Genomic DNA, 25,180 nt, shown 5'->3' on the forward strand with positions numbered 1-25,180 from the left:
TCGAGGTAAATACAGGCTTTTATTTCAGACCATTCTTGACAAAGAACTGTATGCTGTAGTACTGAGATCTAATTCGTCATAATAACCATCGAAATACATAACCTACAGGAGTGTTACTGATCTAAACAAGTTGACATTAGGACACCAAAGGAGCACAGACCTGTCCTCCAGTTCTCAGAGCCAATCGCACTGACCGAACCAAACGGGACAGGGCTGTGGAGGAGGACGAGCCCGATCTCCACTTTTTTAAACGATCGTTCTTATGTACACACAAAAATATGGTGACCTACAACACCACAACACCTGGCATACACAGACCTCAGCACAAAGAGGGTGGTGAGTAAATACACACGTACAGGTCTGAAGTCAGCCTTCGATCCCCCTGCACATACACGGACACAGTCTCACACACAAGCACTGTACACAGCACAACAGAAGGTCACCTAGATTAAAACACACGGAGCCAACAAAGGAGGACTAACATCTACTGGGGTTGACTGGAGAGCCAGTATTGGGCGAGGGGGATTAAAATTCTTATTTAGATCATTAGATCACAAACATACACTCACACTCAGATACATACATCTATGCATTTAAAACTCCATAAAGCTACACGCCTGTGCAGAATATACTATTGTTACTTAGTGTTGCTAGCTATAGCCATTGTAGTGGCAATATATGTTCAAATATTATATGTAACCTTTTTTCAGAATATACAATAATGAAATGCATTATACAGACAGACAATGTAAGCTGTTCAGCACATCAAAATTAAGAGTTTCTATTAGTTCCTTCTCACGACAGTGCAAATCAGATGCCCAAACTACTTCAAAAGGTTACTTGCTTCTTTCTAAAGTCCACTTACATAACATAAACCCATTAAAAAAACATCACACACAAAAATCATCATTATAGTAAATGTTCAGTAGTCATAAATATGGAATGTGAAGAGAAAATGGTCAAATTTCTGTTCAAAACAATACAAATAAAAAGTCATTCATTGCAGTTAAGGGAGAGCAGAATAAAAATAATTTAATGAACGCAGGTTTGCTTGATGTTTATTCTGTGAATAGAAGAGCATGGTAAGTTGGTGAGGAACACAAGGAGAGACAAACAGGTGACTCAGGGGTCGGGGGTGGTGGGCGTTCACATGCCGTAGCCAAAGCCAGGCTGGGGAGGCTGGCCATAACCGGCGGGTGCTGCTGGGTAGCCGTAACCTCCGTAGCCAGGCTGGGAGGGCACGGCCTGACCAGGGCCTGAAGTGAGCATGAGCTGGGGCGTGCCTGCAACACAAACACGGAGGACACTAGCATGAGATCATGACAAAACTACTAACACAAACACTCTAAAGGGTTAACATTGCCTATGTGCTAAAACTACAAAGCAAAGCATAATAAGCTCAATTTTAACATATTCAACCAATAGAGGGGCAGGGTTATGTAGAGGTCAGGTCGTCGTACCATAAACAATGGGCTGGGACTCTGTGTTCTGCTCCTCCTGTTTCCTTAGAGACTCGGAGGCATCAAGCTTGTCGACCTGAGAGGCAGGCAGAGAGGTGAGCATGTTAACCACAGACACAACCAGCAAGGGGAGCTCTAATGAGACGCCCTTATAACTGACCTCTGGGTTATTTCACTGGCTGGCCGATGGGACCATTCCTGACAGGCAGAGACGAATAAAGTCAAGATTAAAACAGGCCGCAAGAGGCAGGCCATGCTACGGGTGTGGGAGGGTTTTTTAGTCAGGCACTGTCACTAGTGGCTACTGGTGTTACTAGCTACCAAGCTTGACCAGCATTAGGGTTGTAAATGAGTCTAATTTCAGATTAGATACACACAGCTAGGCCTAAACAAAACATGTATAATGGTCCCACCATCCAGCCACTAGATGCATCTATTTCCATGTGTTTGGACTGTATGTAGAGAACCAAACCCATTTCAACAGCTCTAATATGGGCCAACATCACAGAAACTGAACTACCAGGGATTACAAGCACTACCACAATGCTAACACTAACAATAAACATTCCCTGCCATAAAGTACAACAAACAGATACAATGAATCAACTGGAAACCACAATAATAAAAATGCTCTAAACGGAAAGATTATATTTATATTAAATTGTCAACCAGCAAATATGGCACATCTTTATCATGTCGGTCCTCTTGATTAGTTGTTAAGCATCTCAGAGCAGGAATTGTAAAAGACAAGACTGATAATTCACAGGATCAAGCAAGCAGCATCTTGAATATACAGTGGGGAAAAAAAGTATTTAGTCAGCCACCAATTGTGCAAGTTCTCCCACTTAAAAAGATGAGAGAGGCCTGTACATTTTCATCATAGGTACACGTCAACTATGACAGACAAAATGAGAAGAAAAAAAATCCAGAAAATCACATTGTAGGATTTTTAATGAATTTATTTGCAAATTAAGGTGGAAAATAAGTATTTGGTCAATAACAAAAGTTTCTCAATACTTTGTTATATACCCTTTGTTGGCATTGACACAGATCAAACATTTTCTGTAAGTCTTCACAAGGTTTTCACACACTGTTGCTGGTATTTTGGCCCATTCCTCCATGCAGATCTCCTCTAGAGCAGTGATGTTTTGGGGCTGTCGCTGGGCAACACGGACTTTCAACTCCCTCCAAAGATTTTCTATGGGGTTGAGATCTGGAGACTGGCTAGGCCACTCCAGGACCTTGAAATGCTTCTTACGAAGCCACTCCTTCGTTGCCCGGGCGGTGTGTTTGGGATCATTGTCATGCTGAAAGACCCAGCCACGTTTCATCTTCAATGCCCTTGCTGATGGAAGGAGGTTTTCACTCAAAATCTCACGATACATGGCCCCATTCATTCTTTCCTTTACACGGATCAGTCGTCCTGGTCCCTTTGCAGAAAAAACAGCCCCAAAGCATGATGTTTCCACCCCATGCTTCACAGTAGGTATGGTGTTCTTTGGATGCAACTCAGCATTCTTTGTCCTCCAAACACGACGAGTTGAGTTTTTACCAAAAAGTTATATTTTGGTTTCATCTGACCATATGACATTCTCCCAATCCTCTTCTGGATCATCCAAATGCACTCTAGCAAACTTCAGACGGGCCTGGACATGTACTGGCTTAAGCAGGGGGACACGTCTGGCACTGCAGGATTTGAGTCCCTGGCGGCGTAGTGTGTTACTGATGGTAGGCTTTGTTACTTTGGTCCCAGCTCTCTGCAGGTCATTCACTAGGTCCCCCTGTGTGGTTCTGGGATTTTTGCTCACCGTTCTTGTAATCATTTTGACCCCACGGGGTGAGATCTTGCGTGGAGCCCCAGATCGAGGGAGATTATCAGTGGTTTGTATGTCTTCCATTTCCTAATAATTGCTCCCACAGTTGATTTCTTCAAACAAAGCTGCTTACCTATTGCAGATTCAGTCTTCCCAGCCTGGTGCAGGTCTACAATTTTGTTTCTGGTGTCCTTTGACAGCTCTTTGGTCTTGGCCATAGTGGAGTTTGGAGTGTGACTGTTTGAGGTTGTGGACAGGTGTCTTTTATACTGATAACAAGTTCAAACAGGTGCCATTAATACAGGTAACGAGTGGAGGACAGAGGAGCCTCTTAAAGAAGAAGTTACAGGTCTGTGAGAGCCAGAAATCTTGCTTGTTTGTAGGTGACCAAATACTTATTTTCCACCATAATAAAAAATAAATTCATTAAAAATCCTACAATGTGATTTTCTGGAATTTTTTTCTCTCAATTTGTCTGTCATAGTTGATGTGTACCTATGATGAAAATTACAGGCCTCTCTCATCTTTTTAAGTGGGAGAACTTGCACAATTCGTGGCTGACTAAATACTTTTTTTTACCCACTGTAAGTGAAATACACAACCTATGCATCCTGAAAATTCACAATATCACTTCAACAAAACCATGATAAGTCATCTATGAATTTACTTCTCTCCTGTCAGATCACAACGTAGGGTTCAGTTCTCTACATACTTGCTGTCTGGCAAAACAGAGTCAATACGTTGTTTTAAGATACAGGTAAACAGGCTGTTGGTTCATTGAAGGGGAAAGAGACATGCTGAAGCAGCAGTAAGGTTCATTTCTCTGTTTAGAAGAGTGCATGAGAGAGGCAGAGAGCCACAGTGGAGGGAGTGAGAGGATGGAGGGATGGTTTGTACGGCCAGTCAAGGCGTCCAGAAGCAGGCACAGCCAACAACGATGTCTCCTAGCCTGTCCAAAGTGCTGCTAATGCTATGGAGGGGTAAACACATGCTTGCCCTGAACACTACAAATACGTTACACGCTTTCCACACACAGTACCCTGCTTGTCATTGAAGAGACCACACTTTACAGTTCTGGAATAGCAAAGAAACTACAGTGCAACTACCGTAATTTTCGGACTATAAGCCGCGCCTTTTTCCCAATTTTTCGACCCTGCGGCTTATATAACGGTGCGGCTAATCTATGGATTTTTACAGCTAACGGCCACTAGAAGACCTCCTAAATCTATGGATTTTACAGGTTACAGTCCACCAACTTTAACTCTATAGGCTCTATGACCGGTCCGCGCCCCCCACCTTTAAGCGGCGGGCTCCAGCAGGAAAAGCTGGAGGCCGGAAAAGAGTGAGACAGGTAGCGCGCAAAAGTAAAAGTGGAACCGAGAGTGGTACGAGAGACAGAACGAGAGACCGAACGAGAGCAAGACAGACAGACATTACGAGAGCGAGACAGTTTGTGCAAAGGAAGTTTTCAAGCAGCCATCTCTTTCCCGACAATCCCCTCTGTGCACGAACCCTTACATATGGTAATTAAACATTAAAACACCTGCGGCTTATAGTCCAGTGCGGCTTATATATGTACACATCATTCAATTTAGCTGCTGCGGCTTATACTCCGGTGCGCCTTATAGTGCGGAAAATACGGTAATAACAAATAAAAGGAACACAATTATAATAACATACAAAAAAACATCTATATACATGTTACAATTTGTTGAGGATATTTACTTTGAGAGTTAATTCCGTAAACAGTTACATAAGAAGGAACTCTGAAAAAATTGTCACTTCATCAATTTCCATAAAGAGTATGTTCTATACTCCCACTTTACAGCAGTCTACAGCTGTGCATAGCCCAAATATGAGGCTACATACCTTCACTATAAGGACAACATTGAACAATTCAATGTGGTCCCAGGGCTGTTTTAACATTAATTTCAGTACAAATCAAACCCCATTACCCTACAAAGGTTGACCACTAAATGGCAAGTGGTACAGATTCTCACAGACTCAAGCCAACAGCAGAATGCAGCTCAGTGATATTACAGACAGTGGTAGTTTTCCATTAGTATCTACAGTTCTAAGGGAGAGGATTGTCTGACTACAGTAGGTTATCCAGAGTAGAGCACTCCTTCACTGCTCCTGGACAGTTACTGAGTTTGCTGGTTTATGTGGACAGCCACAATGGAATGGAACTAAACATCCGTCTGTTTGGGTGTTGCTGGGGTGAATGAGTTCCTGAATCCTGATTGGTCAGTCACTGATTCAACCCTGGAACAAAGAACAATAGCTAATAGAGCCATTCCAAACCCCAGCATTCCCAGCAGCTCCCCAGAGGCAGGGTGGGAGAGCCCCACTCCAGACGACTCTGGGTGGGCTATCTAGTCAAGGTGTGGACTCAGAAGCAGCAGTGACATGGGGAGGGGACAGACTCATGCAGTTTCCTCTAGTTTCACTCCTCCGAACTACAGACTACAGGGGGTCAAAAAGAATCACTGGAAATTGATTGGGTTTTCACCTTTTCCTTAATCGCATCAACCTGAAAGGGAATTCAGAGGCAACTTAAGAAGAAAAACAAACTGAAACTCTCCCCCAACAGAGAGAACAAATGTAGAATCATCAGATCAACAGGGAAAACAGAAGACACATCACAGTGAGAGGTAGAAATAAGCCCCTTCTGATACAAATGCAAGCTCTAGTGAAATTGTTGATGTGGTACTTTTAATTTAGAATTACAATATTCACCAAACAAATAGATATTTTATATCAGCAGACTTGTTTCAAAAATATAATTATAGTAAGCATAATACAACATGCATAATTTTGTACAATTGGTTTACTTTGCGGTCTAATTTGTTCTGTTTGTCCTAGATCCCAGTAGACTATAGCCTATACTACCATGTTGTTCTGTTTGTCCTAGATCCCAGTAGACTATAGCCTATACTACCATGTTGTTCTGTTTGTCCTAGATCCCAGTAGACTATAGCCTATACTACCATGTTGTTTTATCACAAGAAGTGATATTTCTGGTATTTCTTGCCATATGACAAATACATATGGCATGGAGAATACTAAGCAGTATGAATCTCCTGACGTTAACATTTGTATGGAAAAGTAGCAGAGATGAAAACCCAAATCAAAAAGGAACACATGATTACCAGTAACATGATCGAGATAAACAGAACAGGATGCGATCGGCTGAAGTTGTGGTCGTTTAAAATATCCTAAAAGAAGGTGACCTCAAATTGCATCACCATGTTAACAGTATCTACTTTTCACTGGAGACACTGATAGCCTAAGCACTAAAAAACCCTTACCAGACTCTGTATAAAATACCCTATGGGTTGAACTGCCATCCGAGTCGTGGCCAACTTAACCCACCTTGGAGAGGTACTCCCTCATGACCTGGATGAAGTAGGGCATGGAGAAGTCCATGATGTTGTGCCTCCAGGCCGTCTCCAGCACCACGTCAGGTCTCAGCAGGTCGTAGCAGGTGAAGAGGCAGGCGGCAAAGCACTCCTTCTTGTCCTCCTCCAGGAACCACGCCAACAACTCCTCAGCCAGCTCGACGTCTTTCGACTCAGATGCGTACTGCATGGCGTCCTACACACAAAAAACACCACAGATATACACATCAAAACAGGGGAGACACAAGGGGAGAGAATTCAGACAGTGACATATCTAAAAGCAATGTTATGACCCACACATTTTACAAAAACAGCAGCAGCATGGGCATCTGTATGAGCTGATGGTCACTGGTCTGTAGACTAAATATGATTTGATATAAAGTTGAGGAGAAGCTGGACCTTGTAGAGTTTGTCCTTCTTGCAGAGTTCCACGCTCTGCTTCCAGCGGTTGTTGCCTTTGAAGAGGTAGGCAGCGATCCTCCTGAACTCAATCAGCTCATGCTTCTCCAGGCCCTGGGCCAGGGTGATGTTGTCAAAGTTATCGTAGGCGTCTATGGAGGCACGCAGGGCCTGGACAGGACAGAGGAATAACAACAAGAGAGAAAGTCATTTCTTTTTCACAAATGGTCATTTCAGTGTTCACAGTTTATTTTCTCCACTGTATGCAAAACAAAGCGTATGTTAAAATATCTTAGTACCGCATAGTCTTCCTCCGTGATGAAGAGGTTGTTAAGTGCTTCGTTGACACCCTTGTTGTTGTGGTTCTGCACTGATCGCAGATACGGCTTGACCAGTGACAGCTGCTTGGTCTGGAGGTGGACAGAGAAAAGTTCAGTCAGTGGACAGTCAAGCAGGTCGTTCTGAATGCCAAATATTGACATACAAGATAGATTGGAAGCTATCAACTACGGACAGAGTAGCGTCCCATTACCTTCATGAAGAAGTTGACTGCGCGGGTGTGGTCGAGTCGTGGTGACAGCACTATGAGCAGGTCGTTCAGTAACAATGGTTTGAACTCCAGGTAGAACTGGATAGCCTTGTAGTATAACTCCACATTGGCCACCTGGAACGACAAAGCATCATACATTCAGCTGCAGGATGTGGATTTCTATTCAGTGACAAATACTTGGTCTAATACAATGACCAAGGAGTACATCTTAACCTTGAGTGACGAACACGAAATGTTTGCAAATCTAAAACATGACATCCAGTCACTGCTGAGCTTGCGTGTTGTTGCAGTCAGTCAGTTACCTTGGTGACAATGTCTTTGAACTGTCCCTCCTTCCAGGCGTCTGAGGGGTGGCTCATCATGGTGATGATGGCGTTGTCAAACTCCTCATACTTGTCATAGAGGAAGACCAGTTCCGCCCACAGGTGGGCCTGCTCTGCAGCCCTCAGGACCTGCAGACACACATTAACATTATCTTCACCCCCCCCAAACAGCACACTAAGATACATTCCCTGAATCACACACACATTGCCGCATTCAAATAACATATGAACAAATATCAAAATAGGAAGACTACGCAGATAATTCTGCATATAAACCTCCTTGCATATAGGCATCTATATGGCAGCGTTCTTCCTCTCCCTCTTACCTTTGGAATGTTGACTCTGGACCAGAAGAGCTCCAGGTGCTCCCTCATCTTCTGGGGTTTGAACTTAGAGTAGAGGATGGCCAGCTCGGTGAACATGCCCATGTGAGCCCGCTCCAGGCCCAGGGCTGCCTCCAGCATGGTGATCAGCTCCTCAAAGTAAGCACGGTCCTAGGGACAAACAGCCAAACACAACCATGGCATCTTCAATCAACACAGGACCATTAAAAACACATTTATCACATGCTATGGTATGATTGGGTTAAAAACTCTTGCCTGGGTAAGGCCATTGCTAGGAGAGTGAATATTGTTATTAATTGAACCAAATGGGCCTTACCTGGTAGTAGTTGATGAGCTCCTCCAGTTCATCAGCATGGACAACGATGTGCAGGCCACACATCTGGGCCAGGCGAAACTCGTTCCCATCCACACAGGCAAAGCACACCTCTTTCCAGGTGCGGGTGCTGTTGGCCTTGCGGGCTCCATCCACGGCAGCCTGGTACTCGCCCAGGTGGACCAGGGTGGACGCTAGCCGCCCGAAGTTGGACACGTTGTTGTAGAGCAGCTTGGCCGCGTCATACATCCTCTCATCATAACACCTGTCACCCACCTGGAATAGAGAAAGACTTAATAAATAAAAGGTATGATACTGGTCAGCAGTGATGGAGAAGGATGTGTCAGGTAAACATGTGTGTGTGCCGGTGTGTGTATATCGTGTTTGGAGCGTACCTGTTGGATGTGGGCGTTGTTGGGTCCATTAATGAACTCCTCCAGTTCAGCCAGGCGGTTGGTCTTGGCCAGGGCGAAGATGAGCTCTGTCTCCACATAGGACTCACGGGACTTCTTACGGGCCATCTGAAGGAACTTCACCAGGTCCTCCCAGTTACCTGAGGATAGTACGGGAACATTTCTATTCACTTCACTAAGCCCTTTTCCCCTAGCCTGGTTGCCATCTCTGTTCAGCTATTACATTCCACTCCTTGTACTCTGTCATTTGCCAGAGACTGGTATTTCTTCAATTCTGAACATTCTATAATTTGAATCAGGATTTGATTGTGATTCAATAAACCTCACTGCTATCCTTATGCAAATATTGGAACTATCACTTTTTTTCTCTCTCAACAGATTGTTTTGGTGTCCGGTTGCTCGGCAACCATTTTGTTTGTCCAGACTAAACCAGTTGGTCAAAAGTTGCTAGCTCACATCTAAATTCTCAAACTAAATACATACTGCAATTCCAACCACAAAACATCTTAGCTTTGATTTTAAGCCTCAAAATAAAACTTGCCTAGCTATCAGTTAAATGTTTGTTTTTGACTGTTTTAAATTCTAATTTCGAGGCTCCACATGTTGTCATGGGAAATATGAATGATTTCCTACAACCAATGAGCAACTTCGCCGGAAATCCAGCTGCATTTTGAACTTTGAGATTGCAGAAAGGCCAGTCTCTTTGGCATATGACACAAGGAGTGGAATGTTACAGAGACTGGTACTCAGACTACTTTTCCTCCAAATTGGATACAGCATGTGAATACCTTCACCTCCAATGGTAAGCCTACATTGAAAAACCCTAATGTTGGTCATATGCTGGACATTACGTGGAAATATGTTGCCTCTTACCGCTCTGAGCTGCAGCCTGACCCACCTCCATGTAGGCAGAGGGGTCGTCAGCCTTGATGTAGGAGTCGATGGCCTCCTTCACCAGACCCTTCTGGAGCTGAGCCTTGGCCAGCTGGCTCCACACTGGAGGCTCATTGCAGCGCTCAGCAAACTCATAGGCCCGGTCCAGGTTCCCAATGTGCTCAATCAGAACCTAAAAACATACAGAAATAACTTTAGTCAAGTTCACCTCTTCATCTGTAGAATTCTGGCAGAACAGTAGCATTGCCCACAATGTGAATTGAACCAGCAACCTTTTGGTCAACGTTCCATTTCCCAGAGCAAAAGACTCAACCACTGACCTGCACGGCAGAGGTGTTAACGTCAAACTTCCTGAAGATGGCGAAGGCCTCCTCGAAGAGCTCATTGCTGATGGCAATGTTAGCGATGTCGGGGGCGTCGTAGTTGTCCAGGCGGTTGATGTACTCCATCACACGGGTACGGTCCGCCTTGATGGCTGTCAGGATCAGCAGGTTCTGAAGGTTTCTGAATAAAAACACAGATGAACTCTGCTCAGCATTGACAAAGTAAAACAACAAACAAGTTTAACGTTCCAAACCTTCCTGGTATTGAAAGAGCAGACACACAATGGACAGCTCAGTCTGCCAGTGAGCACAGGTAGCAGAGCTGCAGTAGCCCTAGTACCTGTGTTCACTGAAGACTGAGTTATCCAGAACGATCTTCTCCAGCAGCTCAATGAGTTCGTTGGGGAGGTCTGCAGTCATGAAGGCCTTGACTGTGACTGACACCTCCTCTGGGTCCTGGGTCTCAGACAGGGCAGTCTGAACAACCTGGATGAAAGATAGACACATAATTAACATTCATTACTCCAGAATGGAGGAAATACAGCCACCATTCTGCAAACTTGGAGCCAAAATGGGTCACAAATAACAATTTAACCATCATGAGAAATACGAGCAAAGTGTAGGTGGGACATCGCGGCAGAGGTTGGGACAATGGCTTTAGTGAGGATGATGTTTGCGTTTCTAACAGGCAGGAAGAGGCCCATACCTGGTCGATGAGGGGTCTTCTGAACGGGTTACTCTCCAGCAGCACGCTAGCCCACAGCTCAGGGTCTTTACGGCGAACCAGGTAGCGAGACAGACTCTTGAACAGAGAGTTCTCATTGCACACCTATACAGGAAATGTAAGATGATCAGTATTTGAGGCAAAACATATGCAAACACTGCTAAATTACCATTTCAATGTACTAGTCAAGTTCAAATGTATTTCTTATTTCCCCACTCACATTAATGAGCTCCTGGTCACACTGTCCTCTCTCGTAGGCCACGCAGGCCAGGTGGGGGTCCCTCTTCTCACAGTACTTGCCCACCACGCGGCTGTCGTAGAAGGTGTTCTCACGCAGGAAGCGCTCTGGGTTGTTGTTGCTGTCGATGTAGATCTTGGCCAGGGCATTGTGGGTAGCTGGCTCCTCACAGCCATCGTGGATACGGGCCTCCAGCCAGGGCAGGAGCAGCTTCAGTCTGGAGACAACACACAGATACATCTTCAAGTTTCAGCGCTCATAAACTCGATATATTTCCACTTTTACCTGGGTCAAACAGCACCACTTCATCCTACTTTCTCTTTCAGAAGTAATGTCACAATTAAATGCACTACTGCTGCAGTTGGGGACAAAAACAAGTCTTCGCAAGACAGGCCACTTTAATATAAAGCCAGTCTGGGCTGAGACCTTCTCCCTGTCCCCATGCTCCTTACCTGTTCCTCTTCTCTACTTCAGCCACCAGTTCATCAGTGGAGAACTGTCCTTTCACCACCAGGATCAGGTTCTTAATCACATCCTCAGCACAGTCCACATCCAGCAGCCCTCCAATCACCACCGGCAGACGGCTGGGGTTCACCTGATACACACATATATATTTTAGTTACAGAAAATTAACATATCGTACACTGGTAGTGACCCTTTAATTCAGTGTGTATAACAAAGCTGTAAAGTTCTACGCAGGTTAATAGGAGGTTGTGTACCTTCTGCACATAGATCTCAATGTATTTCTGCAGGGTGTTGCGGTACAAGTAGAGGACCAGGTCGTGGACAAAGTCGAAGCGGTCACACACGATGATCAGGGGGAGCTGATCAGTCAGCTTAGCTTCCTGTGAAGAGAGGAAAGATTCATATCAGCTCACAGAATCAAACTAACAGCCAGACCTGGCTTTCAGGGTAATTGAACAAATAAAGACTGAAGTAAGCTGAACTGTGATGTCATGTTATAGTATGCCTCCGTTTCTCCCTTACCTTGAGGAAGTTCTTGACTCGTTCGGGGTCGTAGCAGTTGCTCTCTCTGCAGATCCTCTCCACCTCTTTGATCTGTCCCGTCTTACAGGCGGCCTGGATGTACTTGAAGTGGACCTCTGGGTCCTGGCTGAAGTTAACGATGGAACCCAGGAAGTAGAACAGACCTGGAATGAACAGAGACAGAACTTAGTCCCTATACAGATAGAGAGGTAGGAAGAACAACTATGTGGTTGTTGAGACAGTCATGACCATGTTCCATGCAGGTGAGGACAAGACTAGGTGGTTTGCATTAGGTGTATGGTCTGCTTACCTTCAAAGCTCTTGAAGGATTCAAAGAGCTCTGTGAGGGAGTTGGTGGAGAGCTGCTCGTGGTACTTGGAGGCCACCTGGACACAGATTTGCAGGTTCTGACGGATGTTGGCCGACAGCATGGCCCGAAGACACTCCAGAGAGTCCTCCACTGACAGGGAGCCAAAGAAGTTCACCAGCCACTGAAGGACAGAGTCAATACACATCCAGAGTCAGTGCACAGACAGAAGATGCACACATTAGTCAATAAAGGTTATGTTTCTTAAGAGCAAAACACAAAACACACACACACTGCTCTCCAAGACTATGAACATTCTGGTCAAGGACATTCTATTCCATGCAGTGTGTGATTGGGTGTTAGGTAGTGTCCTATACCTCAGGGTTGAGCAGGTGTGTGTGCACCACGGCCCGTTTGATGTCGTACAGGTCGGTGTAGTGCTCCAGTGCCCTCTGCAGCAGGCCAGCCTTCTCACACAGCTGGGCAACGTGGGCACGGTCGTAGTGAGTGAACATCTGGTTGCCCAGGATGGCATCGGCCACCTGAAGAGGAAAAACATCATACATTAATTTAAAATCGAGTCCACGAGTCAGTGGAAGACAGGAAAATAAGAGTGACACTTATGACGATGTTAAATAAAAAAAAATAAAAAAACATAAAATTGCTGTGTAAGTGTTGTGTGAGTATGGGATGTGATGTGTGTGTGTACCTGTGGGGCATGGACCAGGTTCATCTCCAGCAGGCGTGTCTGCAGAGGCCCCTCAGCAGGCCTGTTGTTCTTCAGGGCGTCCAGGAGGAAGGAGGTACACTGCTGGATCAGGTTATACTCCATAAACACGTCAACAATCTGAACAGGGAGACAGACAGACACAATATATCAGCTACCACACATTATTAATGTTACTGTATACAGCCATCATCTGATACAGACACCTTACAGCGCAGCACTGAACCAGGTTTTTTTCCTTCAGAAAATGTAAACATAAGGGAAATAGGACGATAAATGAAGGGTTGAGGTGGTGAAGACGTTTGGCCCTTTGCCCTCTGACCTGTGTGATGTCAGCCAGCGGCTCCTCGTCCTGCACCAGCATCTGGGAGAATTGCAGACCTTGTTCTGGACTGATTCTCATCACGTTCCTCAGCAGGAACATCCAGTCTGGGGTGTAACCCACCTAGAGGAGAAATACGGAAAACACATCGTATAGTTCAAAATTTAACACAATCTAATTTGACCATGTTACAGAATTCCATTTTGTGTCAAGTCAAATGTTATATTGGAAAGGACTAGTAGATAAGAATAGAAACAACACCACTAACCTTTTTGGCATAGAGGACAATTTTCTGGAACTGTCCGGTCTCAGCGAAGCACTGAATTACTTTGTTGGGCACGTTGGCCCTAAGGTAGACGCTGAGGGCCAGAGTGGGGTCCACTGACTTCACCAGGTCCCCCAGCTCCTCTGAACACTCCAGCTGTAGAAAAATACATGCGATGTTCATTCATTGAGACAATTCACAACACGCTACAAGCTGTAAATTCCTAACCAACACTGTTTCTAACCAAGTTCTAACCAGCCCAATAGTTACAGGGATATTTGACCAGAGCAGTGCTATATGTTGAGCAACACATAATTGGAACATAAAACTGTAAAGCTCAATGTTGAACATCCAAACGTAACAACGAACATAGCTATAGTATCAGTTTATTATATTAACTATGGTTTCCTTTCCTTGTCCTCTTTGAGCCATTTCTCCAGCAGCTGCTTGCGTCCCTGCTGTAAGACGGGCCTGCACAGCTCCAGAGACTCAAACTTGTTGAGCTGGCCCTGGTCCAGCAGGATGCCAAAGTACTGCAGCAGGGGAGAGGTCTGGCCCGGCTGGGCCGGCACGCTCTGGAACTTACGGATGGTGTCTGGGGTACGCAGGATACCCTGGAGAGGAGGACAGTTTTTACTTTTAAAAAGTGTGATTATATGATGGATAGAAGACAGTAGTAGGAAAAAACATTATCCACAGGACAGAAATGTGTTTTGCAGCTGAAATATCATCCACAAAACAGTTACCAGATCATGATTCTGTCATCGTTTGGGCGTTTTGGTGCATTGGCAGTACCTTGGGAGCGTTGGCGGCCACCTTGGCAGCCTCGGAGTAGTTCCCTGCAGCGAACAGGGTGTTGAACTTGCGGGCGAACAGCTCCTCGGCCCCGGCCAGGTTGTTGCGCACGGCCATGCGCAGGGCCAGGTCTGGGTTCTGGAGCACGTTGGTGATGTAGGGGATGATGTTCTCCTCCTCCACACACACCGACAACACCTGGACAAACACATTAACACACAGACAGGGTTAGAGTCTCCACTCCTATACAGACATGAATATGTGTAATATTACATTAGTTTATATGTACAGACAATTGTAACAAAATTGGTAAATCATTCCTTTGTTAAACTCACATATTTATTCAGAATTTAATTGAATGTGTAAAAATAATTTGCTGCTAGACTAGAGAATGGCATTTGTGAATTAGGCTTGTCAGATTCCTGAAGTACACAGACAGCCATCCCCATGGAGCAGTGTGTGTGTGTATATATACAGTCATGGCCAAAATTGTTGGCACCCCTGAAATTTTTCCAGAAAATGAAGTATTTCTCACAGAAAAGTATTGAAATTACACATGTTTTGCTATGCACATGTTTATTTCCTTTGTGTGTATTGGAATAACACAAAAAAAAACAGGAAAAAAGCAAATTTGACATAATTTCACACAAAACTAAAAAAATGGGCCGGACAAAGTTATTGGCACCCTTTCAAAATTGTGGATAAATAAGTTTGTTCCAAGCATGTGATGCTCCTTTAAACTCACCTGGGGCAAGTAACAGGTGTGGGCAATCTAAAAATCACACCTGAAAGCAGATAAAAAGGAGAGAAGTTGACTCAGTCTTTGCATTGTGTTTCTGTGTGTGCCACACTAAGCATGGAGAACAGAAAGAGGAAAAGAGAACTGTCTGAGGACTTGAGAACCAAAATTGTGGAAAAATATCAACAATCTCAAGGTTACAAGTCCATCTCCAGAGATCTAGATGTTCCTTTGTCCACAGTGCGCAACATGATCAAGAAGTTTGCAACCCATGGCACTGTAGCTAATCTCCCTGGACGTGGACGGAAGAGAAAAATTGATGAAAGGTTGCAACGCAGGATAGTCCGGATGGTGGATAAGCAGCCCCAAACAAGTTCCAAAGAAATTCAAGCTGTCCTGCAGGCTCAGGGTGCATCAGTGTCAGCGCGAACTATACGTCGAAATTTGAATGAAATGAAACGCTATGGCAGGAGACCCAGGGGGACCCCACTGCTGACACAGAGACATAAAAAAGCAAGACTACAGTTTGCCAAAATGTACATGAGTAAGCCAAATTCCTTCTGGGAGAACGTCTTATGGACAGATGAGACCAAGATAGAGCTTTTTGGTAAAGCACATCGTTCTACTGTTTACCGAAAATGTAATGAAGCCTTCAAAGAAAAGAACACAGTACCTACAGTCAAATATGGTGGAGGTTCAAAGATGTTTTGGGGTTGTTTTGCTGCCTCTGGCACTGGGTGCCTTGACTGTGTGCAAGGCATCATGAAATCTGAGGATTACCAAAGGATTTTGGGTCGCAATGTAGGGCCCAGTGTCAGAAAGCTGGGTTTGCGTCCGAGATCATGGGTCTTCCAGCAGGACAATGACCCCAAACATACTTCAAAAAGCACCCAGAAATGGATGGCAACAAAGCGCTGGAGAGTTCTGAAGTGGCCAGCAATGAGTCCAGATCTTAATCCCATTGAACACCTGTGGAGAGATCTTAAAATTGCTGTTGGGAAAAGGCACCCATCCAATATGAGAGACCTGGAGCAGTTTGCAAAAGAAGAGTGGTCCAAAATTCCGGGTGAGAGGTGTAAGAAGCTTATTGATGGTTATAGGAAGCGACTGATTTCAGTTATTTTTTCCAAAGGGTGTGCAACTAAATATTAAGTTAAGGGTGCCAATCATTTTGTCCGGCCCATTTTTTGAGTTTTGTGTGAAATTATGTCAAATTTGCTTTTTTCCTGTTTTTTTTGTGTTATTCCAATACACACAAAGGAAATAAACATGTGCATAGCAAAACATGTGTAATTTCAATACTTTTCTGTGAGAAATACTTCATTTTCTGGAAAAATTTCAGGGGTGCCAACAATTTTGGCCATGACTGTATGAGAGTGAGTGTGTGTGTGTTTGTATATGAGAGTGAGTGAGTTTCACATGTTGCTCTCTGCTGGAGGCACCGTTAGAGCAGTTATATACAAGGCTTCCCTCAGCAAAGTTCACCAAGTGACACGCACATGTCAATCATACTTCTTAAGAGACAAAAGCACACTGCCACACAAACACACACCCTGTTTAGTAAATGGGACTCTCAAGGCATCATCACACAGGTACAGTATACAGTATTTGTGATTTCTGAGGAGGAGAGCTGGAGCAGTGGGCTCTACAGACATGGATCAGCTTTCCATCCTCCTGAATATTTAATGGCTCTGTGTGTTTTGGACAGGAAACTCATTGATCAGCCCACTGGTATCTGGTTACTCCTGATAAAAGGACTAAAAAACTCCCCTTTACTCCCGGCTACCCAGTGGAGACTTACCTGTCCTTTCCTGTTGACTCCAATGATGCCAGCGGTTGGTTCATGTGGGGCTGTAACAAAGATGGTCTCCCCACTGATCCTGTTCATGTAGATGCAGGTGCCAGTCTCCAGGTCATACAGGTGGATGTAGCCATATTTGGTGATGAGAAAGACAACATCCTGCTTAGAGCTGATCTAGAGGACAGATAGACAAGGCTTCAGTACCTGTGTCATAACGGGTATTAATGCTGAGGGCCTGCATGTCTGTATGGAACAGGTTTGAGTGCTTGTCCATCTACTGTGAAGTGGTTCCAGTACCTGCATGGCTACAGGGAAGTCATTCTGGGCCTCAGGAGGGAAGAACACATCCACTGCCTTTTTTGGAAATGGCTGATTGCCTGTTGGTGGGGTCCCCACTTCAATTATGTGTAACTAGAAAAGGAAAAACATATTCAGAGGAAAAACAACAACAACATCTCCTGGTCTTCTTCTTCCATTTTTCTTTTCCCATTCAATTACAGCCCTTCCTGACTATTCCATGTCCATGCTGAGCAGAGAGTCCTACCTTTCCTCCAGCTTGCCCTCGGACAGCGAAGCAGAACAGTGTGGATTCTTCTGTGTTACCCTCCATTTTGAACTGGGCAAAGCCGGCAGCATGGCCCTCAATGGGCTGGGACACCTTCCTGTCCACAGAGTACAGCTGCATGGCTCCCACCACACGATTTTGCTGAAATGAAGGAATAGACATACTGTATAAGAGCTTGTGCTACAGCAGTCTTTTCCAGTGGTACAATAAGCCTTATCAGGGCAGAACATTCATGATGCTGTTCAAGTTTTAATACAGCCAAAAAACAAGCAATAGGCCTCTATCGGGTCAGCGTATTGCTGTACATTACAGTGTGGACACTCACACGGATGAACTTCTATGACCAACTGATTTAAAAAATAAAAATGCAAGTCACTTTTCAGTGGATTACAGCTAGCGTCAACCAGAAATACATTATAATACTTCTATTTCAGTACCTGTGCTGAAATCCCAATGAGAAGCAGCCATTTCTGTTTGGCGTCGGTGCGGTAGTTGATGATTTGACAGCCTGCAAGGCTGGAGTGTCGGTCAAAGATTTTGACTGGCTGGGAGTCTCCCTCCATGCTCCAATGGTAGACGGCGTTGTCTGTGACCAGTGCTACTGTGTTGAGGGAGATCCACTTCCAGAAAGTGACGTCATCAGTCATGGTGTGAGCCTTCATCTTGCTCTTCATCTCAATGTTGAAGATCTGGAGGGTTTTGGCGGCTGAAAATTCACACAGAAAAAGATATGATGATCTAGCACTGTATCGCCACTAATGTCAATTTATAATCCCCACACACAAACATCAGACTATATGGGAAATGAAAATACTGTAATACCAAATTCTACTTGATTTAGAAATATTGGTAGTCATGGTTCGGTGCGAGTACCACCAAATGAACATACAAAACAGCACTTGCAATGTAGAAAGCAAGACCACAACGGACAACCAATAACATGGTAAGATCTGCATTCATTTATGAAAAGATTCAATACAAAAAGGCAAAAGACATGACCAATCCAGATGAGGCTAATAAGCAGCAACCTCTAGTGACTGGGTGAATTGACAACTAACTTACAAACAAGTGCCTTCAGAAAGTTCATACCCCTTGACTTATTCCAACATTTTGTTGTGTTACAACCTGAACTCAAAACGGGTTAAATAGATTTATCAACCATTTACACACAATACCCCATAATAACGAAGTGAAAACATGTTTTTTGAAATGTTGCAAATTTATTGAAAATGAAATACAGAAAACTCTCTTTTACATAAGTATTCACACTCCTGAGTCAATACTTTGTAGAAGCACCTTTGGCGGCAATTACAGCTTTGAGTTGTCTTGGGTATGTCTATCAGCTTTGCACATCTGGATTTTGGGATTTTCTCCCATTCTTCCTTGCAGATTTTCTCAAGTTCTGTTAAGTTAGATGGGGAGTAGCAGTGAAGAGCAATCTTCAAGTCTATCCACAGATTTTCAATGGGATTCAAGTCTGGGCATTGACTGGGCCACTCAAGGCCTTTCACATTATTGTTCTGAAGCCATTCCAGCGTTGCTTTGGTCGTATGCTTGGTGTCATTGTCCTGTTGGAACATACATCTTGTCACCAGTCTAAAGTTGTTTGTACTCTGAAGCAGGTTCTCATCAGTGACTTGCCTGTATTGGGCTCCATTCATTGCTCCCTCTTTACCAGTCTCCCAGTCCCTGCCGCTGAAAAGCATTCCCATAGCATGATGCTGCACCACCATGCTTCAGGTAGGGATAGTGTTAGATGGGTGATGAGCTGTGCCTGGTTTTCTCCAGACATAGCGCTCTGCATTCAGGCCAGAGGAAAAAAATCTCATTAGACCACAGAATCTTGTGCCGTATGCTCTGTCTTTCACATGCCTTTTTGCAAACTCCAGGCGTGAGGTCATGTGCGTTTTTCTCAGGAGTGGCTTCCATCTGGCCGCGCTCCCTTAAAGCCCAGATTGGTGAAGTGCTGTAGAGACTGTTGTCCTTCTGGCAACTTCTCCCATCTCAGCCAAGGAACTCTGTAGTTCTGTCAGAGTGGTCACTGGGATCTTGGTCACCTCCCTGACCAAGGTCCTTCTTGCCCGGTTGTTCAGTTTGGTCAAACGGCCAGCTCTAGGCAGAGTCTGGGTAGTTCCATATGTTTTTCCATTTCCCAACGATGGAGACCACTGTGCTCTTAGAAACTTTAAAACACTCTAGAAATTGTGTTATACCCTTCCCCAGATATTTGCCTCATCACAATTCTATCTCAGAGATCTACAGACAGTTTCTTGGACTTCATGGAATAGTTTCTGCAATGACATGCACTGTCAACTGTGGGACCTCATATAGACAGGTGTGTTTCTTTCTAAATCATTTCAAAACAATTGAATTTGCCTAAATTCAAGTTGTAGTGACATTTCAAGGCTGATCAAAGGAAATTGGATGCACCTGAACTCAATTTGGAGTGTCATAGCAAAGGGGTGTGAATACTTATGTAAATGAGATATTTCTGTATTTTATTTTCAATCAATTTGCAAGCATTTCTAAAAACATGTTTTCACTGTCATTATGGGGTAGTGTGTGTTGATGGGTGAGAAAAAAAATCAAATTGATTAAATTTGAATTCAGGCTTTAACAACTAACAACAAAAGCCAAGTGGTATGAATACTTTATGAAGGCACTGTATAAGGCCCTTCTATTCAAGTCCTAACATTGTATCTGCCTCGTCATAAGTGAACTTCAGGTGTGTGAATCTGGAGTTCAAGCAGCTCTACAGGATTCCTAACCCAATATTAATCCTGAGATGAATGAGGGAGTTTGGGTTGGGTCTGAATGCAGATTAACGCAAGACCACAAAACACAAACAGATGTGATGAGGTACAAGAAGTGTCCTGGGATCCACTGACTGACACCAATTCCATTTCAGGCTTTCCAATTACATTTTACATTTTAGTCATTTAGCAGACGCTCTTATCCAGAACGACTTACAGTTAGTGAGTGCATACATTATTATTATTATTTATTTTTTCATACTGGCCCCCCGTGGGAATCGAACCCACAACCCTGGCGTTGCAAACGCCATGCTCTACCAACTGAGCTACATCCCTGCCGGCCATTCCCTCCCCTACCCTGGACGACGCTGGGCCAATTGTGCGCCGCCCCATGAGTCTCCCGGTCGTGGCCGGCTACGACAGAGCCTGGATACGAACCAGGATCTCTAGTGGCACAGCTAGCACTGCGATGCAGTGCCTTAGACCACTGCGCCACTCTGGCTTATTATTGGAGCAATGAAAGAGTTTCCTATTCATTCATTTCTTGTGGCTGTAGCCTATGATGAACCAGCTATAGTTTTCAAATTTCACCACTGAAAAGCACAGCCTAAGTCTATAGGCCTACATGTCCTGTTGTGTAATGCTATACACTTGGACTACAAATCACAGAGCAAAACAAATATTCTATCACTTATCTTGCCTGACAAGTAAACAATTCAAATAGAATACATTCTATGCTACATAAAGACCAATACACAGGGGTGGGGGTGTCAATTCAACATTAATTAATCATCACAATTTTTTTGTGTACGGGTGGTCCTCTATAGCTCAGCTGGTAGAGCACGGCGCTTGTAACGCCAAGGTAGTGGGTTCGATCCCCGGGACCACCCGTACACAAAAACATTTATGCACGCATGACTGTAAGTCGCTTTGGATAAAAGCGTCTGCTAAATGGCATATTATTATTATTATTATTATTATCACAAATCTACAAAGGAATTTGGCTACCATAGTCTAGTATTGAAATAAATATTGCATTGCATATCTGATTTTCCTGTAGTCTGATTTTCCTGTAGGATCTGCAATAAATGTGTTCTCTGAATGCAAGTTTCTTACACTGCAGTCAAGGATGCACTGACAAAATCATGCAAACCATGACTACTTCGGCCTATAGGCCAAGACCAGCTCTCAAACTGGATTTAGTCATAATAGGGGCATGAATAATAAATTATCAAAAGTTATCACAAGGATCTTGCTTCAGAGGAATGTTTCACCATCTCAGCCTGTGCAATAGCCTCGATCTCTAGGCCATTGAGACAGTAGTGTGCAATAAGGGGGACTTGTCGACATAAAGGTGCACATTGGCACATGGCATACTCACAGAAGTTTTTACATTTTACATTTACATTTTAGTCATTTAGCAGACGCTCTTATCCAGAGCGACTTACAGTTAGTGAATAATTTTTTTTTTTTTTTATACTGGCCCCCCGTGGGAATCGAACCCACAACCCTGGCGTTGCAAACGCCATGCTCTATCAACTGAGCTACATCCCTGCCGGCCATTCCCTCCCCTACCCTGGACGACGCTGGGCCAATTGTGCGCCGCCCATGAGTCTCCCGGTCGCGGCCGGCTGCGACAGAGCCTGGATTCGAACCAGGATCTCTAGTGGCACAGTTAGCACTGCGATGCAGTGCCTTAGACCACTGCGCCACTCAGGTATTTGTTTCCTTAACCCTTGAGGTCTTGATGAACTTCCTTGTATTTCCATATTCTGTTTGCCATTTATCCTATATCCTGCTGTTTTTTAATCAACCCCTTGTGCATCCATTCTACTTTCAAACACTCCTTCCTATGTAAACATAACATATACAGTACTGGGCAGACATTCCAACACAGTGCAAACATGATTACAACTTCCACAACTCATGATATATAAAAATCCAACTCACCGTCTGCAAACATATAAGAAAGCATTAAGAAACGAAAAGAGCAAAAACAAGCAAAAATAGACAAAGCATTCATGATAGTATGACAATTTTATCAGTGTACAAAGGGGTTCAAGTGTTTCAAATGTAGACTATAAATAGCAAATTACAAGAAATGTTACTGCAGATTTTAACAACAAAATATAAATTATACAGGCCTGTATATGGTCATTAACACGCAAAGCAGAATGTGACAGGTCTAGATCAATAACTTGCTGACAAACACAAATGTACACAAATTGCCTTTTATATTAGGACAGCAACACACAGGGAAATGATGGTCTACAGCAGTCAATAAAGTTGTAGTTAACCACTTAGTTTGGGTGAATTCAGTTGTTAAAAACACAGCCTCTGTACATATTAGTTGAGTCAAAGGAAACAGGTCAGGCTGTTGGGGTCAGTGGAAGTCCTTACCTTTGAGGGCAATAACTTTGCTAGCAGGGTTCATGATGGCGCTATCTGCAGAGATGGGCCTACGGATGGGAGTGTTGGGGTCGGCCATATCAATGATGACCACCTGTGCCTGCTCGCCCACTTTCTCTCTTATACAGATAAACTTATCAGACTCCATAGTAAGGGTGCTGAATCCAATGTTAGCTGGATTGATCCCCAGGTTCTGGAGCTAAAGGAAATGGAATTACATTGTTAGAATGATTTATTGAAAAAACAATTGTTTGTATGACTGTGTTGCAGAGGTGGTTTGGTGAACTACACTTGCATAATGAGAGAGTAATCTTGTCTGAGACCTGAAAACGTGTTGGCTCCTGTCCTGGAACTAATGCCTACGCTTTAGTTCAGTGGGCTAACTGGCTTTAAGGCCCATGCACAGGTTCATTGATTATGATTTTATGTTGATGATGATTCGGGATGTAGTTAGCCATTTGTAAAGACTGAAACGCATTACCCTTTTATCATCTTATGGCGGTATAGCTAGCTACATCAAATTAAATAATACTAACTAGCTAGGTAACGTTAGCTAGCTAGCTATGTTGTTTTGACCATAGAACAACTGTCTGTTAATTAAGCCAATTTAGCTTACTGAACACCTGCGTTACTTGAATGAAGTGTCAAGGTAATCTAAGATCAGTGTCAGACTGACTAGCAGACATAGCAACATGCATCTGGCTGTTATTGAATGGACTGTTACGAAGAAACATTATCTATCTAGTTAAGTAACTAGCCATTACTTAACATGACATCTGTTTGAGTTAGCAGGCCAATAAAAATAAAAATAGTATCTATCATACGAAAGCAGTTTGTTAACGTTACGTTTGATGGCAACCCTAGAAAGTTAACTAGCTAGCTGACTGTCACTGTGGTAGTCTTTTCGCTAGCTAGTTAGCATAACATGACAACGGGGGAGGAGAGGTCATTCATTTCGTTGCGGGTGTTGGACTGCTAGCTACAGTTATCTTAGCTAACTAGTTAGCGACAATCGTCAAGCAGCCGAGAAAGATCTGGAGGTGTGTAACGTTAGTGCGATAGCTACGCTCCCTGGTCACGACTAGTATTTAACTATATTGTTTTCATACCTGCAGGTGCTCCTGGAATCGGATAGGTAGTATTTGAGCCATTGCGGTTATCCTTTGCTTCTACGGAGTCCTGAAATTCTAGCTAAGCAGCTACAGTAACTGGCTAGGTTAGCACTTTGTGCTAGCTACGACTTCCCGATTCGTAAATCTTAGTCAGACAAGTAATATTTACGTCAAATCAAGGTGTTATTTGAAATATTATCTTAGTCGTGATTCCAAAATCTTATGTCAAGTGTAGCCGCCGGATGTTTGTGCGTTTTCTCCACTGCCTGAATGGATGGCAGTGGCTTAAGCACTGATCTCAGTCCAAACCTGCAATGGCGGCGGAAACAGCTCACAATCAGAGACGGAAGCGAGACAGCCCACTCCCTAATTATTTTGTTCATAAACGGTCAATGAACTAAGCCGACAAGACCCAGCTGCTATCGCATTGAGAGCCACCCCTTAAGCAAACCGGAATTGTGACATTTTTTCCCCAAAGGTAAACTGCCTGAGTAAGACATCTTTATTTAGCCACCATCTTTGTCAGAACGTTCTCAATCCGGTAACAGCTGGGAGAGGACATACCAAAATGATCGTTCCACCTGTGATTTCAACTTTGCCTTTGACACGGAACGGTCTAAAACACACCTTAATGTAGAGGCCAAACACTTGACACTTATTTGAAATTGAGTTCACATTTTTGCCACACATTCACCCTTTTACATTCAGTTCCGGATTAATCACGCTTCAGACAGGCAGTTGATTTTGAAAGTGCATATGTCCCCTCTGCATGATGATGTTCATATGTTTCAATATCGTGTCTGTCACAGGGTCTCAGCTCTAGAATGACTGATTTTAGTCATTAAATAAATTCTAAACTCATAGGTGCTGTTCTATCATGCATGCTACTGTCCTGTAGTACTGTCCCATGCATGTCCTGTCTCTGAATCATTGTATAATTTTGTGCATAGCCTACCATTTGACCCCAGAAGATGCTAAGTGGGATCCTACCCTAACCATAGATCTAACCCTGACCATAACCCTTACCTAAACGTTTTAGTTGAGTTGTCCCAAGCATCCCACTTTAACAGCAAAAACGGTTTGATCCTGTACTCTGGAAGGAACATCAACCAGAGAAACATTCCTAAATCCCCAACCCCTATGCTGATGAGTAATATTGAAATACAGTATCAACATTAATACATACATTCTTTCCTATTCAA

General features: G+C 43.9%; 1 protein-coding gene across 5 annotated transcripts; it reads right to left on the bottom strand.

The window, feature by feature from the left end:
• On the bottom strand, window positions 1-24,413 carry LOC121568035 (clathrin heavy chain 1). Of its 5 annotated transcripts, XM_041878574.2 has the most exons (33): window positions 23,976-24,409; window positions 22,858-23,065; window positions 22,408-22,410; window positions 18,142-18,410; window positions 17,684-17,845; window positions 17,437-17,550; window positions 17,140-17,313; window positions 14,600-14,797; window positions 14,218-14,418; window positions 13,808-13,960; window positions 13,540-13,662; window positions 13,200-13,337; window positions 12,868-13,032; window positions 12,494-12,674; window positions 12,184-12,347; window positions 11,916-12,041; window positions 11,649-11,791; window positions 11,179-11,413; window positions 10,941-11,063; window positions 10,575-10,720; window positions 10,232-10,415; window positions 9,891-10,083; window positions 9,000-9,157; window positions 8,608-8,880; window positions 8,274-8,441; window positions 7,927-8,076; window positions 7,607-7,738; window positions 7,374-7,484; window positions 7,075-7,245; window positions 6,650-6,871; window positions 5,787-5,807; window positions 1,461-1,536; window positions 1-1,283 (listed from the first exon to the last, which is right to left on the bottom strand). In XM_041878574.2, exons 1-33 carry the CDS (start codon window positions 24,015-24,017, stop codon window positions 1,147-1,149), a joined length of 5,064 nt encoding a protein of 1,687 aa, XP_041734508.1. In that variant the 5' UTR covers window positions 24,018-24,409; the 3' UTR covers window positions 1-1,146. The 5 variants fall into 5 exon arrangements, with proteins under 5 accessions (XP_041734508.1, XP_041734509.1, XP_041734510.1 ...); XM_041878575.2 differs by lacking the exon at window positions 22,408-22,410; XM_041878576.2 differs by lacking the exon at window positions 5,787-5,807 and having other exon boundaries at window positions 23,976-24,318.
• Window positions 24,414-25,180: the final 767 nt, after the last annotated feature.

The sequence above is a fragment of the Coregonus clupeaformis genome, chromosome 6 (assembly GCF_020615455.1).
Source record: "Coregonus clupeaformis isolate EN_2021a chromosome 6, ASM2061545v1, whole genome shotgun sequence".
NCBI classification, from domain to species: domain Eukaryota; kingdom Metazoa; phylum Chordata; class Actinopteri; order Salmoniformes; family Salmonidae; genus Coregonus; species Coregonus clupeaformis.

What these genes read in the sequence shown, in the direction of transcription:
- LOC121568035 (XM_041878574.2), bottom strand. Translation starts at nt 24,017, where the DNA reads ATGGCTCAAATACTACCTATCCGATTCCAGGAGCACCTGCAG. An exon ending in CACACCTGCTCAACCCTGAG is followed by an intron (nt 12,675 to 12,867) that starts GTATAGGACACT and finishes TCTGTCCTTCAG; the next exon opens with TGGCTGGTGAACTTCTTTGG. An exon ending in TCAAAGACATTGTCACCAAG is followed by an intron (nt 7,739 to 7,926) that starts GTAACTGACTGA and finishes TTGTCGTTCCAG; the next exon opens with GTGGCCAATGTGGAGTTATA.